At 35.1% G+C, this 25,810-nt stretch overlaps 4 protein-coding genes across 4 annotated transcripts; 1 reads left to right on the top strand and 3 right to left on the bottom strand.

Annotated features, from left to right (window-relative positions):
* Positions 1-4,099: 4,099 nt before the first annotated feature.
* Positions 4,100-5,819, bottom strand: PCOAH_00019320 (KIR-like CYIR protein; the record flags this gene model as incomplete). The annotated part of the gene is made up of 4 exons (XM_020058741.1): positions 4,100-4,122; positions 4,424-4,691; positions 4,833-5,600; positions 5,808-5,819. 4 exons carry the CDS (start codon positions 5,817-5,819, stop codon positions 4,100-4,102), a joined length of 1,071 nt encoding a protein of 356 aa, XP_019914008.1.
* A 1,556-nt stretch (positions 5,820-7,375) lies between these two features.
* PCOAH_00019310 (KIR protein) lies at positions 7,376-9,714 on the bottom strand (the record flags this gene model as incomplete). Its single annotated transcript, XM_020058740.1, has 4 exons — positions 7,376-7,528; positions 7,901-8,548; positions 8,874-9,530; positions 9,694-9,714. The coding sequence occupies 4 exons, from the start codon at positions 9,712-9,714 to the stop codon at positions 7,376-7,378; spliced, it is 1,479 nt and encodes a 492-aa protein (XP_019914122.1).
* A 4,409-nt stretch (positions 9,715-14,123) lies between these two features.
* PCOAH_00019300 (Uncharacterized protein) lies at positions 14,124-15,132 on the bottom strand (the record flags this gene model as incomplete). The annotated part of the gene is made up of 2 exons (XM_020058739.1): positions 14,124-14,402; positions 14,542-15,132. 2 exons carry the CDS (start codon positions 15,130-15,132, stop codon positions 14,124-14,126), a joined length of 870 nt encoding a protein of 289 aa, XP_019914226.1.
* Positions 15,133-19,720: 4,588 nt separating this feature from the next.
* Positions 19,721-24,968, top strand: PCOAH_00019290 (Uncharacterized protein; the record flags this gene model as incomplete). The annotated part of the gene is made up of 7 exons (XM_020058738.1): positions 19,721-19,795; positions 20,072-20,900; positions 22,426-22,523; positions 22,710-23,577; positions 24,031-24,161; positions 24,425-24,550; positions 24,768-24,968. 7 exons carry the CDS (start codon positions 19,721-19,723, stop codon positions 24,966-24,968), a joined length of 2,328 nt encoding a protein of 775 aa, XP_019913952.1.
* Positions 24,969-25,810: the final 842 nt, after the last annotated feature.

Genomic DNA, 25,810 nt, shown 5'->3' with positions numbered 1-25,810 from the left:
AACGAACCCTAAACCCTAAACCCTAAAACCCTGAACCCTAAACCCTAAACCCTAAACCCCTGAACCCTAAAACCCTAAACCCTAAAAAAAACCTAAACCCTAAACCCTGAAACCCTAAACCCTGAACCCTAAACCCTAAACCCCTAAACCCTAAAACCCTAAACCCTAAACCCTAAACCCCTAAACCCTGAACCCTAAACCCTAAACCCTAAACCCTAAAACCCTAAACCCTGAAACCCCTAAACCCTAACCCTAAACCCCCTAAACCCTAAACCCCTAAACCCTGAACCCTGAACCCTAAACCCTAAACCTAAACCCTAAACCCTGAACCCTAAACCCTGAACCCTAAACCTAAACCCTAAAAAAAAAAAAAAAAAAAAAAAAAAAAAAAAAAAAAAAAAAAAAAAAAAAAAAAAAAAAAAAAAAAAAAAAAAAAAAAAAAAAAAAAAAAAAAAAAAAAAAAAAAAAAAAAAAAAAAAAAAAAAAAAAAAAAAAAAAAAAAAAAAAAAAAAAAAAAACCCTGAACCCTAAACCCTGAACCCTAAACCTTAAACCCTAAACCCTGAACCCTAAACCCTGAACCCTAAACCTGAACCCTGAACCCTGAATATGTACACATGTATATATGTACTCCTATGTATTTGTCACACATTCTTTCTTCCATTATATAATACGTATAATATTCTACTTATTATATTTGTGCATCAATTTTTAAATAAAAAATTAAACCTCTAATGTTGTGACCATTGTTTATGTGTGTGTTATATATTTTTCTTCTCTTGTAAATGGTGAACACTTTTTTTTGGGGGGGGGTTGCTTATATATATCTATTCACTCCTTATAAAGGGATGGTGTGAAATCTTTGTTTGTTTCTTCCTTAGGATGATGATTGTATTGTATGATTGAATTGGATTGTAAGTTTGGATGAATGGTAAGTGTATGGAATGCGGAAGTGTGGAAGGTTGTGGAATATTGGAAATTTTTATTTTTCTTTCTTCCTTCTTCAGCAGTAGTATATATATGTGTTGTTTTAATTTTTCGAGTAGGGCTAACACATTATATGCATATGTATTAAGTTATTATATGTGCACATTTTACACTTTGTACATTGTACACCTTGTACATTGTATACGTTGTGCATTGGATCGTGTATATTGGAGCATTATATATATTATTTATATCATGCGCATCCCTCTTTTGATATATAATCATATAATACCCTTTTGATAGAAAATTTTTTAGCATATATTCTATTCATTTATGCTTTAATTGTTGTTGTTGTGTTTTATTGTCGTGTGTGTTTTAAAAGGGTAGGGTTATTAGAAAATATTAATATATATAGTTCATATATACACAGATCATCCTACCCTTTTTATCGAGTGCCCACATTTATCCATATTTATTCAATATTTATTTAGTATTTATTCATATTTATTAGTCTTTAATGGAAGTAGCTCAACCCCATATATAGTGCAAAATTAATGTATGCACATATGCATATATATAACTCCACACGGAGAGTGTGTGTGTATATATACGAAAAAAAATACTCATTTATTCATATATATGTATGTGTGGAAGCAGGGGGAAAAGATTTATATACATATATATATATATATACATTACATATATATATAGTATATATGTATTTAGTCGTTGCACATATGCATACATTACTTCCCTTCCCCCCCCTCTTTTGAGGGTTATAAGTAAAATTCAGGAACAATGCGTTACATATATAAGGTGAAAGGGTGAATGGAGTTTATAAGTTCCCTGCTGTTCCATTGTAGTGAGTGTTGATTGTAATATTCATGATATTACAATTATATAAGTGTAAAATTCTCTTTGGAAAATTTTTTTTTCCAATTTTCTATAAATAACCATACTATTGCACAAGTACTATATATAAGGGAATGCAAGGGGGAAGTTTATTAAAGGAGTCCCCCTGATGGAAGGGATGATGTAAGTGCTGTGATCGGAACTTTCCCTTCTGTAATCAGGACAGAATTCTTCCTACATTTTATGTTAATTCATGCACGCATGTGCAGCACAGAGAGCACATGGAACTTTTCTTCCTCATTTATATTTGTACCCATTCCAATCAATATGAGTGTTCCCATCAATATGAGTACGTGCACTACAAGTATTGTACATTCTACGTGTTGTACGTACCTTTTCTGTACGTAAGTGTTCTGTACGTAGATGTATTGCACGTACCTTTTCTGTACGTAGATGTATTGTACGTACCTTTTCTGTACGTAGATATATTGTACGTACGTTTTCTGTACGTAACTGTTTTGTGCATGTATGAACAGACATTCGTTAATGTATACACAGACACCCATTATTCTATGCACAGACACGCACACAAAAAGATAGTATAACGCAAAATGAGAGAGTTCCTATGTAAACAAATGTATGGAAATCTTGATAATAATGTACAACATTTGTTCATAAAAAAAAAAAAAGGATGCAAGAACAACTGCGCCATTTCCTTCCCTTCCATTCTTCCTCCTTCCAATTTTTTATATTTGTCTATGTTTGTGTTTGTTGTTTGCTTCTGAAATTGGTATATATGACCAAATGCTACTTATTATATTTTTTCTTCCCCTTAGTGTAATAAAATCCTAATACCACCCACAAATAGACTAATCCAATAATTAACTGAAATGTAAAGATAATTGCATTATATGATTCTGTGCCCCAAGTGGAAAAAAAAATTTTCATAAGGGAAATAACCGGTTGAATGGAACAGAGAACTAATGGATAAACAACTGAGAGAACTAACACGGAACATAATGAAAGTTTACTCATAACCTTGGGAAATAGTAATTTCTTCAATAATTCCTTGCGTCCGTTTTTTACTTTTTCATTTATATCCTTATTCTTCATGAATGGTGCCTTCTCTGATGGATTATTGCTGTTGTTGCTGCTGTTGTTGTAGTTGGTGGATTTTAATTTTTTCATTCCTTCTTTTAATGTGACATTCTCAAGGGAATCTTCACTAACATCAGAATATAATTCATCGTGATCTGATGTTGAGGGTGGTGTATTGGTCTGCTGTGTTAATAGTGTGCTCACACTTTCATCAACGTGGTGATTATGTTGATGGGTACTGTTTCTACTATGTGCTGTTTTTTTACCTAGAGCAGTTACCTAAAACACATAAAAGAAAAGTGCATTCATAATTTATACAATGCACAATTGTTATAATAAAGCAAAGAGGAAATTTTTTTTTTTTTCCATTTTCTGCACGCACACAAAAAAAAAAAAAATGAACCATAATAATGATTATGCACAAATTTTTAAAATGAAATAGTAATTGTCATACATAGTGGTTATATTGCGCCCAACAGCAAAGTATCAAGATGAATACGAGGTATTTTGCGGAGAACATCATTTTGCTCCTGTTCGTATTTTTTTTTATTTATTTAATTTTGATTCCTTTTTAGAATGAAGGATAAGTTTAGAAAGTAAAAATGTAGGTTTTTTTCTTTTCTAATTTACATTAAATAGATTGTATGATTATTATTATTCCTTCGTGAGCATAGAATGTTAATTCAGTAGTATTCTGTGCGCGGTAGATTTACTGCTTTTTTCATTTTAAAGGTGTGTAAATGAACTTCAAATGAAAGAGTAATTAAAATGCACAACAATTAATATAGGTGATGTCATAATGCAAAATTAACAAAACACACATATATTTTTTTTTATTATTAAATATTACATTGAATATTTCATTAAATATTTCATTAAATATTACATTATGTAAAAAAAAAATAATATTCAATATTGGTCAATTCTCTCAAGGAGAATATTGCTCAATTTTCAACAACGCACTTTCCTTCTAACGGTGCAATGGGAGGAGCAACTTACCTACATATTTTGAGCATTAAAATTATATATATATTTCCATATATATATGTGCTAATTATATATATATGTTATATATATATAGATGTATAGGTGTACAACGCTGCGTTGTACATGTGCATGTTTGCGATCACAATTTTTTATTTGCTCCTTTTAATTTTAGATATAATGGTAAAAAAATTAATAAAAAAAAAAAAAACACTTCAAAAGAAGAGTAGTGAGTAAGTCATCCCTTTCTTCTTGCGCACACTAAAATGGAGGAGGGTGGAAGGGATTAAATTTCTTTTTTTTCCTTCCCTCCTTGCGTCCTCATCAGTGCATATATATTACATAATTTGTCACACTATATAATAGTAGCATAGTGTAGTGTATTTTAGTGTGGTGTTGCTGTTAGTGTGGTGTTGCTGTTAGTGTGGTATTATTATTAGTGTGGAGTTGTGTGGTTGGTGTGGTGTGGTGGTATTATTAGAGTGCTGTGGTATTAGCGTGGAGTGGTGGTATTATATGTTAGGTGTAGTTAATTGAGGGCGACATTACGTTGCATGATAACGTATATTAGTTCGCCTATTTGGTACCGTATTTGTTCTTCCTGTTCTTCCCGTTCTTCTTCTGTTCGATGGTCCATTATATATGGTAGAAGTATCAGTCGAATCTGAAGTGGAATAATAATCGTCCGTTGTTGTAGAACCTCCTATTGTTGAACTGTCTGTTGTTGTTAATGTGTCGTCGTCAAAGTTGGGTCCGGTTGATCTCCCTCTCCTTCCTCTTCTGTTCCCTCCTCCTAATTTGTTATGTAGCCATGAAGGTAAAAGGTTATACTGAAAATTGTTAAAGGAAATAAGGGAATATCCACTTATACATATATATATCATATATATATGTATATACGTCTACATATATACATATGTATATATGTACATATATGTATATGTATATATGGGGTATATATATATACTTACTTTGTAAAGGAAGAAAGCGATGGACGCAGGTAACCCCACTGTAGTGGCCAGTATAGAAGAGATAATAGTGGTAGGGTTGGAGTTGCCACCAATTTTAGGTGCTGAATGAATATCATGGCTAGTCTGAACTTGCACATGTCCAGATTCTGGTTTACTCACTTCGCTACATATGAAATTTGATATTCCTACTTGAACGAGGTTCTTATTCATACCATTAAAATCTTTACAACACTGATCTTCACTATCAATAGGACACGTACTGCTCATATTATTATATGCTCCTTCCAGTTTTTGGCGATAATCCTTATATCCCTCACTACAGTTATAGTTACTCTTGCTTAATGCAGTCTGTATAGCACGATTGTCTTGGAGAAAGTCGAATAATATTTTACTATTTTCAAAGAGGTCCTTGCTAATACCTTGGTATATATTTTTACACTCCCACTCAGAATTAAATTGCTGCAGTAATTTATGAACTTGCGTAGTGACTCCAGGGAAATCGGAATTCGGCGGTTCTCCGTTCGTTATAATATCAACTATCCAATAAAATAAAAAAGTACAAGGCTTCAAATATAATTCATTCTTAACTTTCATTTGAGATACATAACATAAACCATGTTTAATTTTGTCCTCATGTGGGCTAATATATGGATATGACGCCCAAGTACTTGCTATTTGTTGAGTAGCATCACACTCAGTATGACCCGTATCATCTTCGAATTTTTTATACATTTTCCGTGAAGGTAGTTCACTTACCTTCTGCTCGTCCTATATAGATGTAATTACAACATGGAATGTCCGTTCATATATACTTTCATATGTACATTCATATGTGTGTTCGTGTTGCCTCTTTTTGCCTTTTTTTCTTTAATTAAATGGTGCGCATAAAATTAAATATACACACATACACACGATGTATATTGTATATATATGCATTTTTGAATAGGGAATGAATGTGTGTAGTACTCCACCTACCTGTAGCACCATGATTTATGTCATGGTTTATAACGGAATATTTTTCTGTTGTATGTTTAATTTGAATTCTATGTTCAAAAATTGTGCTGTGTGTTCTTCCTTCTATATATATTCATATACAATAAACATATGTAAGAATTTTGGTACACCCCCTCGGATGATTATGAAGCCTATATTAAAAAAATTCACTTCCTCCCCAGCAAGTAATACATTACTTAACACCTGAATTAGATCACATTACATATATATATGTATTACATACCTGCTTGCACATATTTAAAGCAACAGTAAGTCCATATAAACAGAAAAATAATAAGCAAAAAAAAGAAGAAAAAAAAAAATCAGGAATTCCCATATGTTCTTGATGCACTTATTTTTAACATTCCGCGATGCATAATTATTCCCGAAACATTATATTATTATATACGTCATACAAATCATGTGTGCATAAGGGTACACTGTTCATGAATACACATTCAAATATAATATGCACATTTGCGTTAGTTGAGCTGTTCACATCTACTTTCCGTTCTTCTTTCGTTCTTTTCTAATGTAGATCATATTCTATTATATACTAATGTGTACCTGTTCTCCTTTTTTTCTATTATATTTTAATTCTTTAATTTTTTTAAATTTTTCCTTTTACAAAAGTTTTTATTTTTTTCCTTTTACAGGTTGTTATTTTTATAAACTTTTCTCTTTTTCCATTCCTTTTTTTTTTCCTTATAATACATGAATACATTTTTTTCTTTGAAAAAGTTCAGCACTTTTTCTTTAATTTTTTTTTTTTTCTTCTTTGTGCGCTCCTTTTTGGAAGTACCTTATCTCAAGTTGTTATTTAAACTCACAAATGAAAGGAAGGAAAAAAGCGAAAGAAATATGAAGAAAAGGAATAAAAAATAAAGAAGCAAAAAAAGAAAAAAAATAGGAGAACATTATATACTCATACGACCATGTTAGGTGCGTGGAGAGAACATGTTTACTCAATAGGGTTACATGCTTTGATAACGTATATTTTTTCGTCCGTTCCTACTATTTGTTCCTCCTCTTCTTCCATAAGGTGGTGACATATTATATATGGTAGAATTGTCTGTAGAGTCGAATGTTGCGGTGTCCATTGTTGAATATAATGTTGTGGAGGTGTCTGTAGAATCATCTGAGAATGTGTTTATATCTCGTTGGACGGACCTCCTTTTTCTTCTGCTACTACCCCCAAAGGAGCTTTTTATCCCACCGAATAATGATGTGTGCTGAAGTAAGGGAAAAAGGAAAGGGGCAAGAGATGGGGAGGGAGGTAAGCACATGTGCGCAGAATATATATATATATAGGTACAATTATTGCTCACATTTTAAGCATTCACATTTTATTTTAAACATTCATTTTACTTTAGCATTTATTTTTTTAACATTCATTTTTAAATGGAGAAAAATAAAAATAACTAATATATATATATGTTTCTATTCATAATTTCAATTATAATTATAATTATAATAGTAATGGACAATTGCAATTATTATGGTAATTGTAATTATTACTTTATATAAAAAAAACAAAACCACAGGTAGTCCTACTGCGGCAATTCCACCAGCAGACACAGCAGCAGGGGCGATGCTTCTAGGAGCACTACCACCTTCAGCTTTCTTTCCTTGATTTTGTGCTCCTGCCTTTTTACCTTGGTTTTGAGCTCCTTCGGTTTTTTTTCCTTGATTCTGTGCTCCTTCTGCTTTTGCACCTTAACATAAAAAATAATAAAATTAATTTCAATGTAATCCTTTTTTTGTTCCTTTTAAGTGCACCCTCTTCTGGTGCATGCACTTCGTTTGGAAATATGCGTCTCCCCTCCATTGGGTATGAGACTGCTGAAGTTATTTTAACAGAGACAGTCACTTTAAGGGTTCAGGTGGATGTAAAGAGTAACCCTTTTAAGAGGAAGGGGGGGGAGGATGAGTAAAGAATAACTTCCTAAGATGTGGAGGGAGCGGGGTGGTAAAGAGTAACTTCACTTAGGAGATAGTTTTATTCTGTGCTTACCTCTTTCATGTCCCGGAGTTCCATTTAATCCCTCATTTGAACGTAAAGTTGCTTCAAGTACCATGCTCTGTGGTTTGCCTACTGATCTACATATGAAATCTGTTGGTTCCTTAATTTTTTCCTCTTGAATCTTACTCATAAATTCTGTACAATAGATACCACTACTATTACCATTACAAATACCATTTATAGTTGAATATGCTGATTTGGCCTTGCTCAGATATTGCTCATATGTTGAACTGCATGAAGTTGCATTACAATCTGTGCCTTTCTGAAGAGCAGCATAGTTATAATAATAATCGAATAGTTTTTTACCATTCTCGAAAATGATCAAGCTATCATTATCAGGGTATGGATTATCACATTGATTCTTGCATTGGAATCTATGTAGTTGATTGTGCATATTATTCATGGCAGTTGACAATGCGTGACCTTCAGGCAACTTGTCTTTCACTTTGTCCCCTAACCAATAATAGAAAAAGTGACAACGTTCCTTATAGAACACATCGCTACTGTTCACTTTGTTGTGTATGTAACACCAGTTTTGCACGATTTTCCTGGCTAATGTCTCATCTTTAATATATTTGTATGAATTTAACGTTGACTCTATGTCCCCCTTCTTCTGTCCATTACACTTCTGCCCATCCGTCCCTATGGTACACGTTCTGCCTTCATCGAATGCATTGTATATTTTTTGTGAGGGTAAATCCTTGAAACATTTCTCCTAAAAATATATATATTAGCAAAGAGCGTAGAGTATGCAAGTATGTGCTTTTCCACATATATATGGGTACGCACACCTACATTAAATACATATAGATATATATATGGTATATATAAATAAATATATATATGTATATACATACGTATATATGTATATAGGTATATATACGTCTGTATGTACATGTGTGTAGGTATATATATGTGCGTGTATATATGTGTATGTGTGTATATGTATGTGTGTGTGTATATTATTAAAAATATATCCACTTGGTATATAGAAACTAAGGATGTGTGTTCCTTGCTATTCTTACCTTTGCTGCGCGTTCCTCTTCAATCTTTTTGTCAAATTTTGCTTTTAACTTTTCTGGACTGTTATCATCAAGAAATATATTTCCAAGATCTCTACAGTATTGTTTAGTTCCTTGCCTCGAACAGGACGATTTTATAGATTCATAATCTGCATTAATTTTTTCCAAGTAACGTGAATATTCCTCTGCACAACCAGCCTTACTTGCCAGGAACTCATTTTCCATAGTTCCATGGTTGTAAGAATAATCAAATACTGTTTTCCTATGATTAAAGCTAATTCCGGGAAGATTATGGTCCACAATTTTACACTTATCATTGGGGAACTTACTATCCAGTGTTGTGTATATATCACTCATAGTTTTTTGGAACTGTCCCGTTTCCTTTAATTTCTCATACACGATTTCTCCCAACCAATTATAGAAGAAATTACAGCGATCTGTATAGGATGGATCACTGTTTCTCATCATTTGCGTTATGTAAAACCAGGTACCAGCTATTTCACCTACACAATCAGTAGTCGTCAGTTTGTCTTGTAATGCACTTTCGAGATCACTTTTTATTCCACTGACGGATCCATTATTACTGTGGGATTTCCCGTTCAATTTGAAATTTTCATACGCTTGATTTGAAGGTAATGCATCCAAACATTGTTCCCCTTCCTATAAATACAATGAATGAAGAATATGACAATCCTATGTGTTTGAACATTTCCCCCCTTTCAATACATTATTACACTGCGTACATGGAAGCATTGTATGTGCATAGCACTATTATATTATCTATTCTATGTATGGAAGAAAGAAAGGGAATAACCGTCCGTACCTGCCCCTTCGTTTGTGTCATTGTTTACATATGTGTATACTTTTATACATAATAAATTTAAGTCAGAAATGTGTTCATTATATGTGTGTTCACATTTGGAATTTAAAAAATGATGTATGTAAGAACTTCTGCTTGTTCTATAATTGTGCCTATTGAATTTTTATTTCCCCCAAAATTGTACATACGTTGTTAAATCTTTAGGTAATAATAACGCATACACATGTATCAAGATCATTAGATGTGCACATATATAAGCCAAACGTAGGAGCAAATATGCTATGAAATAGCGAAATAGAAGGAAAGAAGTTGGACTTTCATATGTTCTTCATTCACTGCATTATTGGATGATACGGGAATACTCGGAATACTATACTATTTTTTATACACGCACCTCCCTCTCCGTTATTAGTCCATGTACACATACCTAGAAAATATTGTTCCTTTCAACATATATATGTGGAAAAACATGCTATAACATGTACTATTTATTTTATACTTTCTTATTAGTATTTGAAGAATGTTTAATTGGGAAATTTTTTTTAACGCATAACAGATACAACAGTTTATACACGGAGTACTTTTTTCTTTTTTCCTCTGGCAAATGTGTACGCTTTCCGGTACTCATTGAGGAATATGAATTCATGAAATAAATTAAAAAAAGATGCAGTACGAAGAGTTCAATGAATTATATATTTCAGAAAAAAATATGTTCTCATTTTTCTATAGTACTACTTTTTATGGTACACCCACCATCCCCCTTTTGTTTATGCCTATTCAGTAATACTAATTTGCTCCATCCTTTTTTTTTTTCCCCCCCTTTTATGATAAGTACTTTACGAGTAATTCACCTATATAGTACATATGTATTCTATCATCTGAGCTTTCTTTCCTTTCACCTTCTTCAATTTATATTATACTTTTACACCTTCATATGCTCATTTCTATTTTTCTTTTTCTTTCCGCTTCATAGAAATAAGGGAGAGTTACATGAATTTAAAGAATTCAGCGTTTTAAAACTGCTCGAAGTGCTTAAAGTGCTCAAGGGGTTTTAAGGTGTTTAAAAGGGTTTAAGAAGGTGTTTAAGAAGGGGGAGATTAAAATTTTTAAAGGTACAATTGTTCCTTTCCTTCCCTTCAGGGAAGGTACCTTCCTTTCCTCAAGAGGGAACGTTGTTCCCTTCCTTCCGCAAGGAGGGAATTGTTTTTCACTTCCCTTCTTTCTTCCTTTTCATCCCATTTAGGAAGGCAATGTTATGTTCCTTCCCTTCCCCCACCTAGGAAGTTGTTCCCTTGGGAAGGGAACCTTCTTTTTGGGGAAGTTTCTCCCCTTGTTGAAAAGGTAATATTTCTTCCTTTCCTTCCTCAAGGAGGGAGGAAGTTGTTCCTTTTCCTTCCCTTCTGAGGGAAGGTAATGTTCCCTTTTTTCCTGAAGAAGGAATTGTTGTTTTATTCCCTTTCCTTCCTTCTCTTTTTTCTTCCTTTTCTTTGAATTAATATATGAAAAAAGAAAAAAAGCAAAAATAGTGTAAAATAGGACAAAATAGGAAAGAAAAATATATCCTTCAATTCCTTACACACTCTATGAATTCTGTTCCCCGGTTATTTTTTTTATCATCCCTAAAGTGTACATTATATGCGATGGTAGGCTACATTTTGCTGATGTTGCTGTCTTTGTTGCCCCCGATGTTTCCTTTTATTACTTGTCCCCCTCCTGGTAGATGATGGTGGTGATGCATCATATTCTGATGCTGTGGAATATTCTGTTCCACCATCATCATTATATATTGTTCTGGAAGCACTTTCTGAGGTAGAGTCGTCAAATTGTTCTTGTTGTTGTTGTTGTCGGGATGTTGATCTTTTCCTTATACTTCTACTTTTATTATTATGTCCAAAGAGGGTGCTTTTTATTCCATAAGGTAAAAGATCATACTGAATTAAAGAGGAATGTAACGGAACGGCAAGGGAGGTGGGGAAAGGATGGAATATATACTTCATATACATATATATATGAAGTATATATATGTACATATATATGTGTATATGTATATATATAGGAATATATATGTATGTATATATATGTATATTTTGTTCATTTTGTTGTGGTAATTGTACCTTATATAATAAGAAAGGGGCACCTATTGTTGCTAGGGTGCCAAAGATGGAAGAAAGGGAAGACGTTGTAGTAGCAGAACGTACGGCTTCTTCTAATTTGGATTGTGTGGATTGTGCTTCCTTTGCTATACGTTGTTGTGCATTTTTTAGTGCATCTTCCAATTTGTGCAGTTCTATCTGAATGGTGGGCCAATTTCCAAACCGAAAATTTTGACAGTAACCTTTTTGCTTATAAATTTGCTGTTCACAACTCGCTTCCACTTTCGCTTTTGCTGTTTAGACCTTTTCTATGTAACTTGAACATTCCTCAATAACGTTCGATCCACCATTCTTTAATAATTCACGAAGAGTAGTATGGTCATATAAGAAATCAAATACTGTTTTTCTATCATTGAATGTGGTTTTGTCAACTTCATCACATATGTCTTTACAACCATGAGTCTTAAATATTTTGGTCATCAGTTCTGAACATATAGATTTTAGGATTCCCTGTACTCCGGTAACTTTGGAACTACTAAATAATGTTTGCCCAATCCAAAAGTAGAGGAAATAGCAGGCTCCCTCTTGGAACAATCTTCCTTCTTTTTGATGTTCGCCGTGAACGTAACATGCGGCGTTCATAATGTCCTGAGCATGGTCCCCCATTTTGCCTTTCAAAGCCTCGAGGGCAGTTAATTCACTGTTGCAGGCTCCTTCATATCCATCTGTGTTCTCATCGAACATTTTGTAGAAATTTTGATGGGAAGGTAAAGTTTTTTCTAAAGTGGGCATCTATAGGTGTAGTTAATGGAGTATATATATATATATATACATATATATGTACATATATACATACATATACATATATATATATATGTATATATATATATAACTATATATATATATATAACTATATGTATGCATATATATGTTCATTTTTGAATAGGAAGGAAAATGGAATGTGCATAGTACTTCCTCTTCCTCAAAGTCTTGACTGTCCATTGTCATTGTTTTTGTGTATAGATTTTTCTGTTGTGTATGTATGTATAATTTGGAATGTTTTATGATTGTAAGTTTGATATTTTTTTTGTTTTTTCAATAATATATGTTGTATATAAAATTTTCAAGCGGCAGCAGCAACACATTACCTACATATATGTATCAGGAGCATGTATGTTATTATTTATATATTTCCATTACTCTGTATATAAGGGAGTGTGCAATTTTTCTTTCCTTAGGTGAAAAAATTTTCAGTTGTGTACACCAAACTTCCATTTTAGTATTATTAAAAAAGAATGAATTATTAAAAAAAAAATTATTAATAACTATTACTAATTATTAAGTATTAGTAATTATTAATAATTATTACTAATTAATAATTATTAATATACATATGTATGTAATGAGCAGTTCAACATGCACGTAATACTTCACCTTCCCTTTTTTCCTTTATGCATATGTGCATACTGCTCAATATATGTAGTAAATGGGGAGGGATTGTACATATCTATGGAATGAATGAAGAAAGAAATATGCTAATATAGTATATATAAGGAGAAATATAGTTGCATGGTAATGCATAAATTAAATACAGAAAAGTATATATGTATATTTATAATAATATTAATTATAGTGAACCATTCTCCTTGTTGTTTATGATTTCGCGATAACAACATTTTACTCATTGCCCGATTCTTTTTTTTTTCATTTGTTTTCTTCCTCTTTTTAAGCTGAAAAATTTGAGGAGGAGAAAATTCTTTGAGCGTGTGTGCTATAGATTTTTCATTTTTACTTCCTTCACCTTTTTTTTTTTTTTTTTTTTTCCATATGGAAACTTCAGTATGCATTATTGGAACGTGCTTTACTATTATTCATAGAAATTATTAATATTCTTTAATTTACATATTGTGTGGTTTATATATATATATGGCGGGAATATGTGCATATTATATTATGTATATACCATTATTTGAGATTCCCATCCGAGGTTCTACCCCTTCTTCCCCTCTTTCCTTCCCTTTTTGAATACTTATTATATTTCATACAATAGAACATCCTTCCTATCTTTGTTTTTTTTTTTTTAGAGTGTATATTTATAATACACTTTTAAAAAATTAGTACGATGTTATTCCCTTTTTTTTATTTATTTATTTTTCCGGTTTTAAGTTTCAAAAAGGGGAAATAAGAAGAGAAGGGGAAGGGAAGGGAGGAAAAGAAAAAAAAAGGAACGGTCTTTTTATTGTTCATGCTTTATGAACTTTGCGCTTATTTGTGCTCCCTCTCGGGGGGGTATATTACATTTAATATTACATGTGACGTTCTACATACGATGGTGTTACATTACATGTTTTGGTAACTAATATTCGCTTTTCGTCGTTGTCTTTTATTATTATTTGCTCTTCCTCTGTTCGTTCTGTTGATGGTAGATGATGATGTTGTTGACCAGTCTCCTATTGTGGAAATGTCCGTTGAATCGAATGTTGAACTGTTCTCTGTGGATACATCAAAATGATGATCAACTGATCTTCTTTCCCTTCTTCTGTTTCTGCTTCTATTATTGTTTCTGTTGTTATTCCCACCGAAGAGGGTGTTCTTTATTCCAAAAGGTATAAGATGATACTGAAATAAGAAGAAGGAAATAATGGAAATATGTATTACATACATATATATATTTATATATATATGTCTATATATATACATATGTATATATGCTATATATATGTATATGTATATATATATGGTATATATATATACTTACTTTGTAAAGGAAGAAAGCGACGGCAGCAGGTAACCCCACTGTAGTGGCCAGGGTAGAAGAGATAATAGCGGTAGGGATGGAGCTACCGCCACCTCCCATATTTGCTTGAATTTGTGTTTCATTCACTACTTGGCATGTTAATTTTGTTAATTTTGTACCTTGATGTTTTCCATCCTTTCCTACAAATTCCCGACAATATGGAATACGATCCTGTCCTGTGCACCCATCATACTCTTTATCATAGGCTGCGTAACTGTCTTCTAGGTATTTGCTGCAGTCCTTATTACAGAGCTGGTGACTTCCACTTAATTTTTGCTGTATTGTTCCGTAGTCTGTTAAGTACTCATATGCTGTTTTTCTTTGATTGAAAGTGGTTTGGTTATTATCATTGTATACTACTGTACAATCATTCCCTTTAACGTGTTTCCCCAATTCTGTATAGATCGTATGCATAGGTTCGGAGAACGACACGGTGCTTAATCTGTTTACTAATATATTCCCTATCCAGAAATATAGAAAGAGACAATACTCACCACTGTTCATCTTATCCTCTTTTAATTTGTTAGTTACGTAACACCAGGCATTCACCATGCTTTCTGCATGTTTTGTGACTTCAGAATAGGCAGCTGATAGCTTCTCCCCTACGTCCTTTTTATTTTTTCCTAATTGTGTACAATGATCCGTGTCTCCGTTGAATTTACTATAATATTGTGTATTCGTCAGTAACTGCTTTTCTAATTCACTCTTCTGTAGAAATAATTGGTGGGAAATATATATACACATATATATATACCGATATATGTACATATATATATATTTCTACGCAATTACCATCCTTCATTTGTTTATTGTATACATTAGATATTATATGAACAATATGTGTGTGTATATTCATTCTAAACAGATGAGGACGAACCGTTAGTGGTTTTGTTTTTGCTCCTACTGGCGGTGACATGGTTCAAATGTGTATATTCTTTTTCGCATACAGAATAAATACTTATATTAAAGTACATTCCTCCTATATCTATGTACAAAATGTATATGTATGAATTCCTCCTCCTGGGAGACCATTATCTATTTCAGAATCATGGCAGTGCATGAAATTTTAACATCCTTATCATACATATTCCTCAGTTGCAAAGTAACAATGACACATACGTATGTATAGAGGCATCATATGTATAACTGAAAAAAAAAAAAAAAAAGGAATAAATACATAGAAATAACAGCATAGAGAAAAAGAAAAGAAAAATGGAAAACTATCCCATATACATTCCGTACTCGTTCCCTATATTAACGGAGAGTGCATGATTGATCGAGGAATATTATACTACACTATTCTTCCTCTTTCAATTGTTATGTATATAAAAATTGTAACTATTCCTTTAAAACAGAATTTTGAACATATACTATTGATGCGTACTCCATTCCTATTTAAAAAACAAGGGGGGGCGCGGGGTTCTTATCAACTATTAATAAAAAAATATTGTGCACAGTTCACATATGCACGGAGTACTTCCTCCTTTTTTTTTCACTTCTCTTCTCTTCTTACAGTTTGAACATTCATTCATAATTAATAAGGGAGGGGGAGTGTGCACATATTTAGGGGAATGAAATGAAAAGAAGGAAAGGAGGGGGAATATAAAACGGGGTACTATATTAAGCATATTAATTATATACAGAAGGAAGAATTTTTTGTATTCCCACCTTATTGTTTCTGCCCCGCCCCTTCCCCCTTTTAATACACCTTCCCCTTTGCTCATGATTACATCATAATAATAATGATATATAAAATAATAATAATAATAATGTATAATAAATAATATATAATAATAATAATGTATAATAAATAATATATAATAATAATGATATATAATAATAATTTTCATACCTCTTTTTTACTTCATGACAGATAATATATGAAGAACTCATTTATAAGCAGTGTATGTAATGTGATTTGAACCCACTTATTTTCTCTCCTCTTTTTTCCTTTCCAGTGTAAAAAATTACATTTCATACATATATATGAATGTATTCCCTTTATTTTTATTTATTTCCTTTTTTCTTTTTTTTTTTATTCCTTCCTTTTTTTCTTCTTATAATACATAAATATTCTTTTTTGAAAAGAGGTAAGCAGTCTTTTTTCCCTCTTCTTTTTTGCCCCTGTGGGAAGTACTCTTCTTTCCATATAGAGTTATTCAAAAACATACACAAATGAAAAATAAGGAAAGAAAAGAAAAGAGAAAATGTCATTTTCCATTTCTGCTTCTTTCCACATCCACACACATACACAGTACACAAACTTAGCATTATCATTATAGTTTTGAGGAGGGGAAGACATTATGTACACTATTAGTAATAAATGAAGGGCACATGTTACATACGTTGGTAAGCTACATTCCTCTTCTGTCGTGCATTATTATTCCTTGCTCCTCGGGTTAATGGTCTCCTATTGTATATAGTAGATTCATCCATAGAACCTGTTATAGAAGTATCTCTTGTATATAATGAAGAGGTGTCCGCTGTTAATGTGTTGAAATCATGTTTGGTGGATCTTCTGTTTCTTCTGTGCGTGGCTCCGCTACTGCTATTCCCAATTTTGTTGTGGAGCCAAGAAGGTAGGAGATTATACTAAATAAAGGAAAGAAAGGAGGAAAGAAGGAATAAAAAGGAAAGAAGGAATGAGGAAGGAAAGAAGGAATAAGAAGGGAAGGAAGAATAAAGAATGGAGAAAAAAAGAAGAAAGTCTCTTCTTTTTTTTTTTTAGTACACTGCATATATAAACTATGCACAGTGTTATTTATGTGTCCTTCCCCCTCCGGGGAGGGAGGGGCACAAACTCTTTCCACATTCCAAAGTGTTACATTCCACAATGTGTTACACAGTGACGGTGTTACATACGACCGTAACCTATATTTTGTCGATGACCTGGTGTACTATTATTATTTGTAGCATTTGTTCCTTCCCTTCCTGGCCTTCCCCTGGCAGAGTGTCCTCGGGTAGACGGTCTTGTGTGCGCAGGACGAGAACGTAATGTGGTGGAATTCATTGTTCGATCTGTTGGACCTATTGTTGAGATGTCATCCGTTGAATCATATATTGAGCTGCTTTCTGTGAGTGTATCAAAGGTGCTCTCAATAGATCTTTTCTTCCTGCTTCTTCCTCCATTTCCAGAAGAGTCGTTACCAAACCAAGAAGACCATGGTTTATACTAAAGGGAAGGAAGGTTATTAGGTTGTAAGTGGAACGAAGTTGATGTTTGCTTGGTTGGAAAGAAGGAAGGTTGTTAGGTTGGTAGGTGGAAGGAAAGGTTGTTAGGGGTGGTGGTAGGGTGGAAGGAAGGTTGTTAGGAGTGGTGGTTGCTGGAAGGAAGGGTTGTTAGGTGGGTGGTTGTAGGCGGAAGGAAGGTTGTTAGGGGTGGTAGGTGGAGGGAGGGTTGTGTTACGGATTGTGGTAGGTGGGTTGTTAGGGTGTTTCGTAGAGGGTTGTTAGGTGGTGGCGAAAGGAAGATTGTGTTAGGGTGGAAGGAAGGTTGTTAAGGCTGATGGTAGTTGGGTTGTTAGGTGGTGTTAGGGTTGGAAAGAAGGATGGTTCTTAGGTTGGAGGGAAGGAGGAAAGCATGTTAAGGGAAGTGTGCAGAAGGGTGCACCTTAGGGGTTGTTAGGTGGAGGGAAGGTGGTAAATGTGCAAAGGGGTGCAAGGATGGGGTGTTAGAGGTGGAAGGAGAAAGTTGGTCACTTTTATTTTTAAGAAGAAAAAAGAAAAAAAAAATAAAATAAAAATAAAATAAAAATAAAATAAAAAACAAAGAAAATAAAAAAAAAAAAAAAAAAAAAAAAGGAAGGAGGTATGTTGAGGGGAGTGTGCAGGAATGTGTTCAGGTGGATGCACAATAGTGGAGATAGCCACATAGGAAGAAAGAAAAGGAAGGAAAGAAAAAAAAAAAAAAAAAAAAAAGGGGAGGTTGTGTTAAGGTTAGAAGGAAGGAAAGAAGTATCCTCAGGGAAAATGTGCAGGAGGGTGCACTTAGGGGTAGTAGGCGGAAGGGAGGTTCCTAGGGTGGAAGGAAGCAATATTGTTAGGAGTGAGAGGAAGGAAGCAATATTGTTAGGAGTGAGAGGAAGGAAGCAATATTGTTAGGAGTGAGAGGAAGGAAGCATGTTGGGGGATGTGTGCAGAGGGGTGTAGATTTGTGTTTTAGGGTGAAAGGAAGGTTGATCACTTTTTTTTTGAGAAAAAAATATAAAAACAGTAAAAGAAAAATGAAAAGAAAAAAAAAGATGGAGAAGAAGAAAAAAAAAGAAATAAAATGAAAAAAAGCAGAATAAAAAAAAAACAAGGAGCACATTAATATATATGTTCACAAAAAATATAATCTACATTAAAAAAGGAAAGGAAGTGAAGGAGTGAAAAAAAAAGTAGTGAAGGAATGAGAGTGAGGGAATAGAAGAAATGAGAGTGAAAGAAAGGAAGTGAAGGAAGATAAGGGAGTGTGGGTTCAGGGTGTGAGAGTAGGGTGTAAGGGTGTAGGGGTAGGATGTCTGGGTATTAGAATAAAGGGGTGTAAAGATGTAGGGGTAGGGTGTAAGGGTATTAGAATAAAAGTGTTATGGGTATGTGGTTAGGGTGTAAGGGGTGTGAGAATAGGTTTTAGGGTGTGTGGGTAGGGTGTAAGAGTATTAGAGTGAAAGATTTTAGGGATGGTAGAATAAAAAGTTGTTAGTGGTGTAGGAGTAGGATGTAAGGGTATTAGAATAAAAGGGTTACGGGTGTAGGAATAGGGTGTAATAATATTAGAATGAAAGGGTCTTAGGGCTGTGAGGGGTAGGGTGTAAGGGGGGTATAAAGGGTATTGGGAGAGGGGTTTAAGGAGGAAAGGGGTTAGGGTTGTGAGAGTAGGTTTTGGGATGTATGGGTAGGGTTTAAAAGCAAGCATATGGCCTCCTGCTTAGTGTTTTAGGGGTTTGTACACCTGAAGGGGGTATAAAAAAGAAAGAAAAGGAAAAAAAGAAAAAGGAGAAAATCTTAGGAAAACAAAGGTTTAAAGAAGGAAAAAAGGGAAAAAGGGAAAGGAACGCATGAATTAAAGGTGTATTATTTCTTTATTATAGGAATATTCTATAATAATATTCATACTAAGAATATATATATGTATTTATGAGGTTAATGTAAATTTACCATGCCGAGTCTATTAGTGGATCTACTAGTAAAATGGGTAAAGGAGAGGCGAATACAGAAGAACGAAGATTTCAAGGTATGAAGGAAAAAAGGGAGAAAAAAAAAAGGAAGGAATGAAAGGATGCAAAAGAAAGCAAGGAGAAGAAAGGAAAAAGAAGGAAGGTTTAAGAAGCAAAGAAGGAAAGAAAAAGGAAGGAAAAATAAAAGAAGAAGAAAGAAAAGAGTTTGTGGGGGAATACATGTATTTGTGTACTAGTGGTGTTATAGGAAGTTCTTTATATTAGTACGATGTGCTCACATTGGTGGAACACACACACACACACACTTTTCCTTTCTTTCCTTCACATTGCAGAATCGAATATGGGAAGAGTTGGAAGAATTATTTAAGGACATGATGCAAAGCATAGAAGACAACACTCAAGCAGAAAATGATTTTTGTGCTTTTGAGGACGAGGATGAGAAACAAATATTAGGAGGGGACAATAAAAGTAAAGAATTGTGCAAAATACTATTAAGAATGTTCTTTTGGATGGGTGGATTAGAACTGAAATACGAACGGAACAGTGGCGTAGGGTGGCAATGGGTGAAGAAAAAGTGGAAGAAAGGAGAAAGTGAAGAAGAGAAGGAACTACAGGCCTATCTTAGGTGCTTAGTTGGAAGAGTTACTATGACAAGAATGTTAGGAACACATTGTAAGCTAGACAAAGTAGCAGGACTCGTTAAGGAGGCTGTAGACGGGTATGTAGGAACCTTCGGAGGAGGCGACCATTATGAGGTATGTAAGGAAATAGATATTAACAGTGTAGGAATGGGTCAGAAATTCATATGGGGTGAAGCTCAGAAATGGATAAATGAATATAGCACAGAAGAGAACCCATATAAAGGAATAAAAAAAGTGAGTGCAGGGAATAGTGCACTACACAAAATAAAGGGAGAGGGACAGGATTGCCCAGGGGAAGAGGGGCAGAGGAGTACTAATCGGAAAGCCTTGGAGGAATTAGGAATAAAAACCACATCGGACGATGATGACTTGATTTTAGGGGATGACGATGTATCTTTGGATAACACTGCCCTGGAGGATGTATTGAAAGGAGTGAAGGACAACAAAATCAAGAACCACAATGATTTACAGAACGAGGTGAAGGAAAAAGTGAAACAGAAGAAAGCAATAACTGCAGCAGGTAAGTAATATTATTAAAAGCATTGCTTAAGAAGAAAAGAAAGAAAGAAAGGGAGGGTCTAAAGAAGGAAAGCAAGGAAGGAATGAGCTCTAAGGAGTGAAGGATGCAAAGGAAGGAAAGAAAAGAAGGAAAGGGAAAAAAAAAGGAAAAAAAGAAAAAAAAAGAAAAGAAAAAGAAAAGAAGGTAAAATCGGGGTTAAAGGGAAAAGTGGGTTCCGGGGTCAAGGGCAAGGTGGATTCTCGGTTAAGGCTAAGGTGTAAAATACATGTGGTGTCTGGAGAATAAGTGGAAAATTAGAGAATAGCACTTCGGTTTTCAGGTTTTACGAACAACAATATGGCCTAGTACTTACCCCAGGAGGGGGTAAAGAAGTGTTTGGGGGTAGTAAAATGATGTAGCAGGAATAGAGAACAAAAGGGTATAGGGCTGTTAGAATGATGTTGTAGGGTTAGGGGAAGAAAGGATGTAGGAGTGATGATTCAGCATGTAGGAGTGGGTTTCCAGTTGTAGGAGTGGGTTTCCAGTTGTAGGAGTCGGATTTCGGGTTTAGGGTTCAGGGTTTAGGATTCAGGATGTAAGTATATAGGAATCGCATTTTGGGTTTAGGGTTTAGGATTCAGTGTGCAGGAGTGGGGATCAGGGTGTAGGCTGGGCTTCAGTTTTTAGGAGTCGGATTTCGGGTTTAGGGTTCAGGGTATTGTAATCGGATTTCGCGTTTAGGGTTCAGGCTTCAAGCATCAGGGTGTAAGTGTAGGGTTAAGGCTGTGGATATCGGATTTCGGGTTTAGAGTTCAGGGTTTATGTCTTCGAGTATAGGAAGTCGCATTGCGATTTTATGGTTCATGTTTTAGGGGTGCAGTAATTGGGATTTCGGGTTTTGGTTCAGTAATATGGCCTGTTGTTTAAAAGGGGACGTGTGTGTGTTTGGTAACAGGAGAAACTCCTAGCGGACAAGCCAACCTGAAACTGGGTCCAACCGGACAAGGGTAGACTGGACAAGGGGTAGACTGGACAAGGGGTAGACTGGACAAGGGGTAGACTGGACAAGGGGTAGACTGGACAAGGGGTAGACTGGACAAGGGGTAGACTGGACAATGGGTAGACTGGAGAAGGGGTAGCCTGGACATGGTGTAGACTGGACAAGGGGGAAAGAAACCGGACAATGGATCCAACCGGAGACTCGGTTCAACAGGACAAGGGAGACAATACGGACAGGGGGGCAACCAGACAAGGGGAAAAGGAAACCGGACAAGGGGTAACCTTCCAGGTGCACCCGAAGGATGCATCCAAAAAAAAAAATGAAAGAGAAAGGAAAAATGAAAAAAAGAGGAAGGAAAAGAAAGTGGAAGAAAGGAGAATGAAAAAGGAAGATGATGAAAGGGAATAATGAACGAAAGAAGGGTAGAACTGAAGGAAGAAGGAATCTTCCCTGCCGCCACCACCCCTTCCTTCCCAGTGAGAGAGTCACTCACTCAGTCACTGTCTTCTTCACTCTGTGTTTCTTGTTTCGCTTTCCTTCTTATAGATGTAAAGTGTAAAGAAGGTACCATATGTGATCGCGCAGACTGTGTAACGAAGGAATGGAAACGGATCAGATCAAACAGAGAATCGCAGAAGGATGAGGTTAGAAGAGGCGCAGTTTATATATTTGTCCCTACACTCTAACCGTACACAATGAATATAAAAAGAGGGAAGTGCATGTTCGAAGGAAAGGTGGGTTAATACTTTGCACCGGTATTAAATATATATATGTACATGTTCCCTTCTCCTCCTTCTTCCTTCTTTTTTTTCCGTCTTTCATACGTGTAGAGTGAAGTTTGGTATGACTTCCCAACTAGGGTCGATGCATTCGTTACAGCCATGTCTACACCGAGCAAAAATGAAGATCAATACTGTAATGACACTAATTGGAAGAATGAAGACGCCGGGCAAGCAAAGAAAAAAGCATGCCACCTTATTGTGAAAGGATTAAAACATATATACAATATTCAGTTGACTTCAGGGACAGATGAACACAACCCTGTTCAGAACCAAGAATTTAAGCAATTTGTAGCATGTCTTTTATTAAATGAATTCGCAAAACAAATGAAAGAAAAGTGTCCAGGCAAAAAGGAAGACATTGAAAAAGGCATAGAAAAAGGCTTTGGATTCATGGAAAAAATTAAAGGAGATAAATGTTCAATTACTTATCCATGTGTTGAATGCAAATGGGAAAAAGAAGTATATGAAACTTGCAAAATGGGCGGACAGCAAGTGAGGTCCAAATTGAAAGAACTCTTCCAGAGCAGTAGAAAAAAAGACGAAATAGAAAAAACGCTAAATGATATAAGTACTTTATGTAAAACACCTCCTACTGCTCCACCAGGCAGTCCAGCTAGAAGTGACAAATCAGGAGCCGAGGATGATGTTCCTCCTCTAACACCACCCCCTCCACCAGATGCTGAAGAAAGTGAGGATGGGGAACGAGATTCTCCCTCCTCCAATGGTGAAAGTGAACCTCCACAATTACCAGCACCACTGAAACCACGAACACCCGAAGAGAAACCATCGTCGGAGGACGGCACTGGCTCTAAACAGGAAGACACAGGTAAGAATATAACACCTTCTACAGAAACTTCCAAAGTTGTAGATTGTGATAGTGTGCAGGTAGACGGTGATGAGGACACAGCCCTTAAGCGTTTCCCACCTCTTGCTGGCGGTAACGATTTGCCCTCATCCCCCGTACTACCACCCTACCACACTACCACCACCACCCGTAACAATCTTCCTTCCCTATATCATCCTTCCCCACACCTCCTTACTTAGACCCTGCTTCCTTCCTCCTCCTTAGATCCTTTCTCCTGCTTAGACCCCTTTACTTCCTTCCACCTACCAGCCCTAACAACCCACCTACCACCCCTAAAAACAACATTCTACGACCCATAATAACCTTCCTAAGACGCCCAATACTCCCTACAACCTTCCTTCCACCAACGATCCCTAACAACCCGCACTTCCTTGATCTTCCGGAGGAAGTGCGTGCACCCAGGAAGGGTGCACCTACAATATTTTAGGCTCATACTCTCGCACTGAACTATATGAAAACAACACTTCCACGCTTCCATTTTCTTCCTTTTACTCACTACTTCAGGTTCCCTTCCTGCTCAGATTCCTTCTGCTGCCAAACTTACTGCCAAGAAAGGAATCGATCCCTTCCTTCCTTACCTCCCGCTCGCTCCTGCCGTGTTTGTTATTTCTGTTATGAGCTACTTGCTCTGGAAGGTAAAAAAAAAAATATATATTATTTTTAGAAGAAGGAAAAAAAAAAGAAAGTGTGTAGGATTTCGCATTTTAGGGTGTGTATGTGTAGGATTTCGTATTTTAGGGGTGTGTATGTTTAGCATTTCGTATTTTAGGGGTGTGTATGTTTAGCATTTCGCATTCTAGCTTTTGAAGTAGTAATTACTGTTGCGTGTGAACAAACTTTTCGCATCCCTATTAAAGAAACATTTTTTTCCTTTTTTTCTTTTCCTTCTTTTGTTCAGTACTTTGGAATGCTTCGTAAGACAAGAAAACGTTACAGAAGAGCTGCTCAAATACGTGGTCCATCCTTAGAACAGCAGATTGTTGACCATGTGGAACAGCAGGATGGTCCACGAGAATATACTTTAGTAAAGGAACGCAAACCTCGTTCTACGCCTAAAGAAAGGAGGAAACACGTTGGTAAACGTGCTGTTGGTCGGCGTGGTGATGTACGTCGCCGCATGATTATTGATATTCATTTAGAAGTCTTAAACGAATGTCAAAAGGGGGATGTACATTTCATGAAAGAAGACTTTTTTGAAATAATTGTAGAAGAATTTATGGGACCCCAATTCATAAAACAAGAAAATGTTCCTATGGAACAGATTCCAAGTTCAGATTCCGGATTTAGGGAGAAAAGACTTTGTTCCCAAGGAAGATGTTTTTAAGGAACAGGTTCCAAGTTCAGATTCCGCGTTTAGGGAGGAAGACTTTGTTTCTAAGGAAGATGTTCCTAGAGCAGAAGTTCCTAAGGAACAGGTTCCAAGTTTAAGGTTCAGCGTTTAAGGAGGAAGACTCTGTTACTGAAGTTAATGTCCCTAAGGAACAGGTTCCAAGTTCATATTCTGGGTTTAGGGAAGGAAGACTTTGTTTTTAAGGAATGTGTTCCAAGGTCAGATTCCGGGTTCAGGGAAGGAAAACCTTCCTCCTAAGGAACAGGTTCCAAGTTCAGATTCCTGGTTTAGGGAGGAAGACCTTGTTCCCAAGGGAAGTGTTCCTAAGGAACAGATTACTATTGTTCATGTTGCGGAGGAACAGGTTCCAAGTTCAGAGTCCGGGTTTACGGTGTAGGAAAAAATTTTCCTTTTTTTTTTTTTGTTTTGTTTTTGTATTAAATTGTTTGCGTTCATGTGTAATCAATATAAGTGGAAGTGAAAAAAATTTTTTTTCACTTTATTTTGATTTGTTTGGTAAAATTACTTCTTTACTGAAGAATTAAATTGCTTATTCATTCTGTTACAAAATTTTTTGACTTTATAAATTTTTTTTTTGTTTTTTTAAAATTCATGAATATTTGTTCAAAAATGTCAGCACCTTCCTTTTTTTTTTTTCCTTTTTGCGCGCCCCATTCTGGGAGTATTCTTTCATTATGTGATTATTTAAACATACAAATGGAAGGAAAAAAAGAAGAAGGAATAAGAAGGAAAGAAAAGGAATAGAGGAAAAAATAGAAAGTGTCTCTTTTTTCTTCCTTACACTGTATGTAAATTGTGTTCACCCTGTTATTTATGCGTCGCCCTCTTGAGGGAGGGAGGGGCATACACTCATTCAACATTCCCAATGTGTGTTACATACAATGGTTTTACGTGCGACCGTAACCTATATTGTTCCGGTGACCTGAAGCATTA

Source organism: Plasmodium coatneyi, chromosome 7 (assembly GCF_001680005.1).
Source record: "Plasmodium coatneyi strain Hackeri chromosome 7, complete sequence".
Taxonomy (NCBI): domain Eukaryota; phylum Apicomplexa; class Aconoidasida; order Haemosporida; family Plasmodiidae; genus Plasmodium; species Plasmodium coatneyi.
Note: the sequence above shows the minus strand (reverse complement) of the source record. Positions and strands in the feature narration are given on the sequence as shown.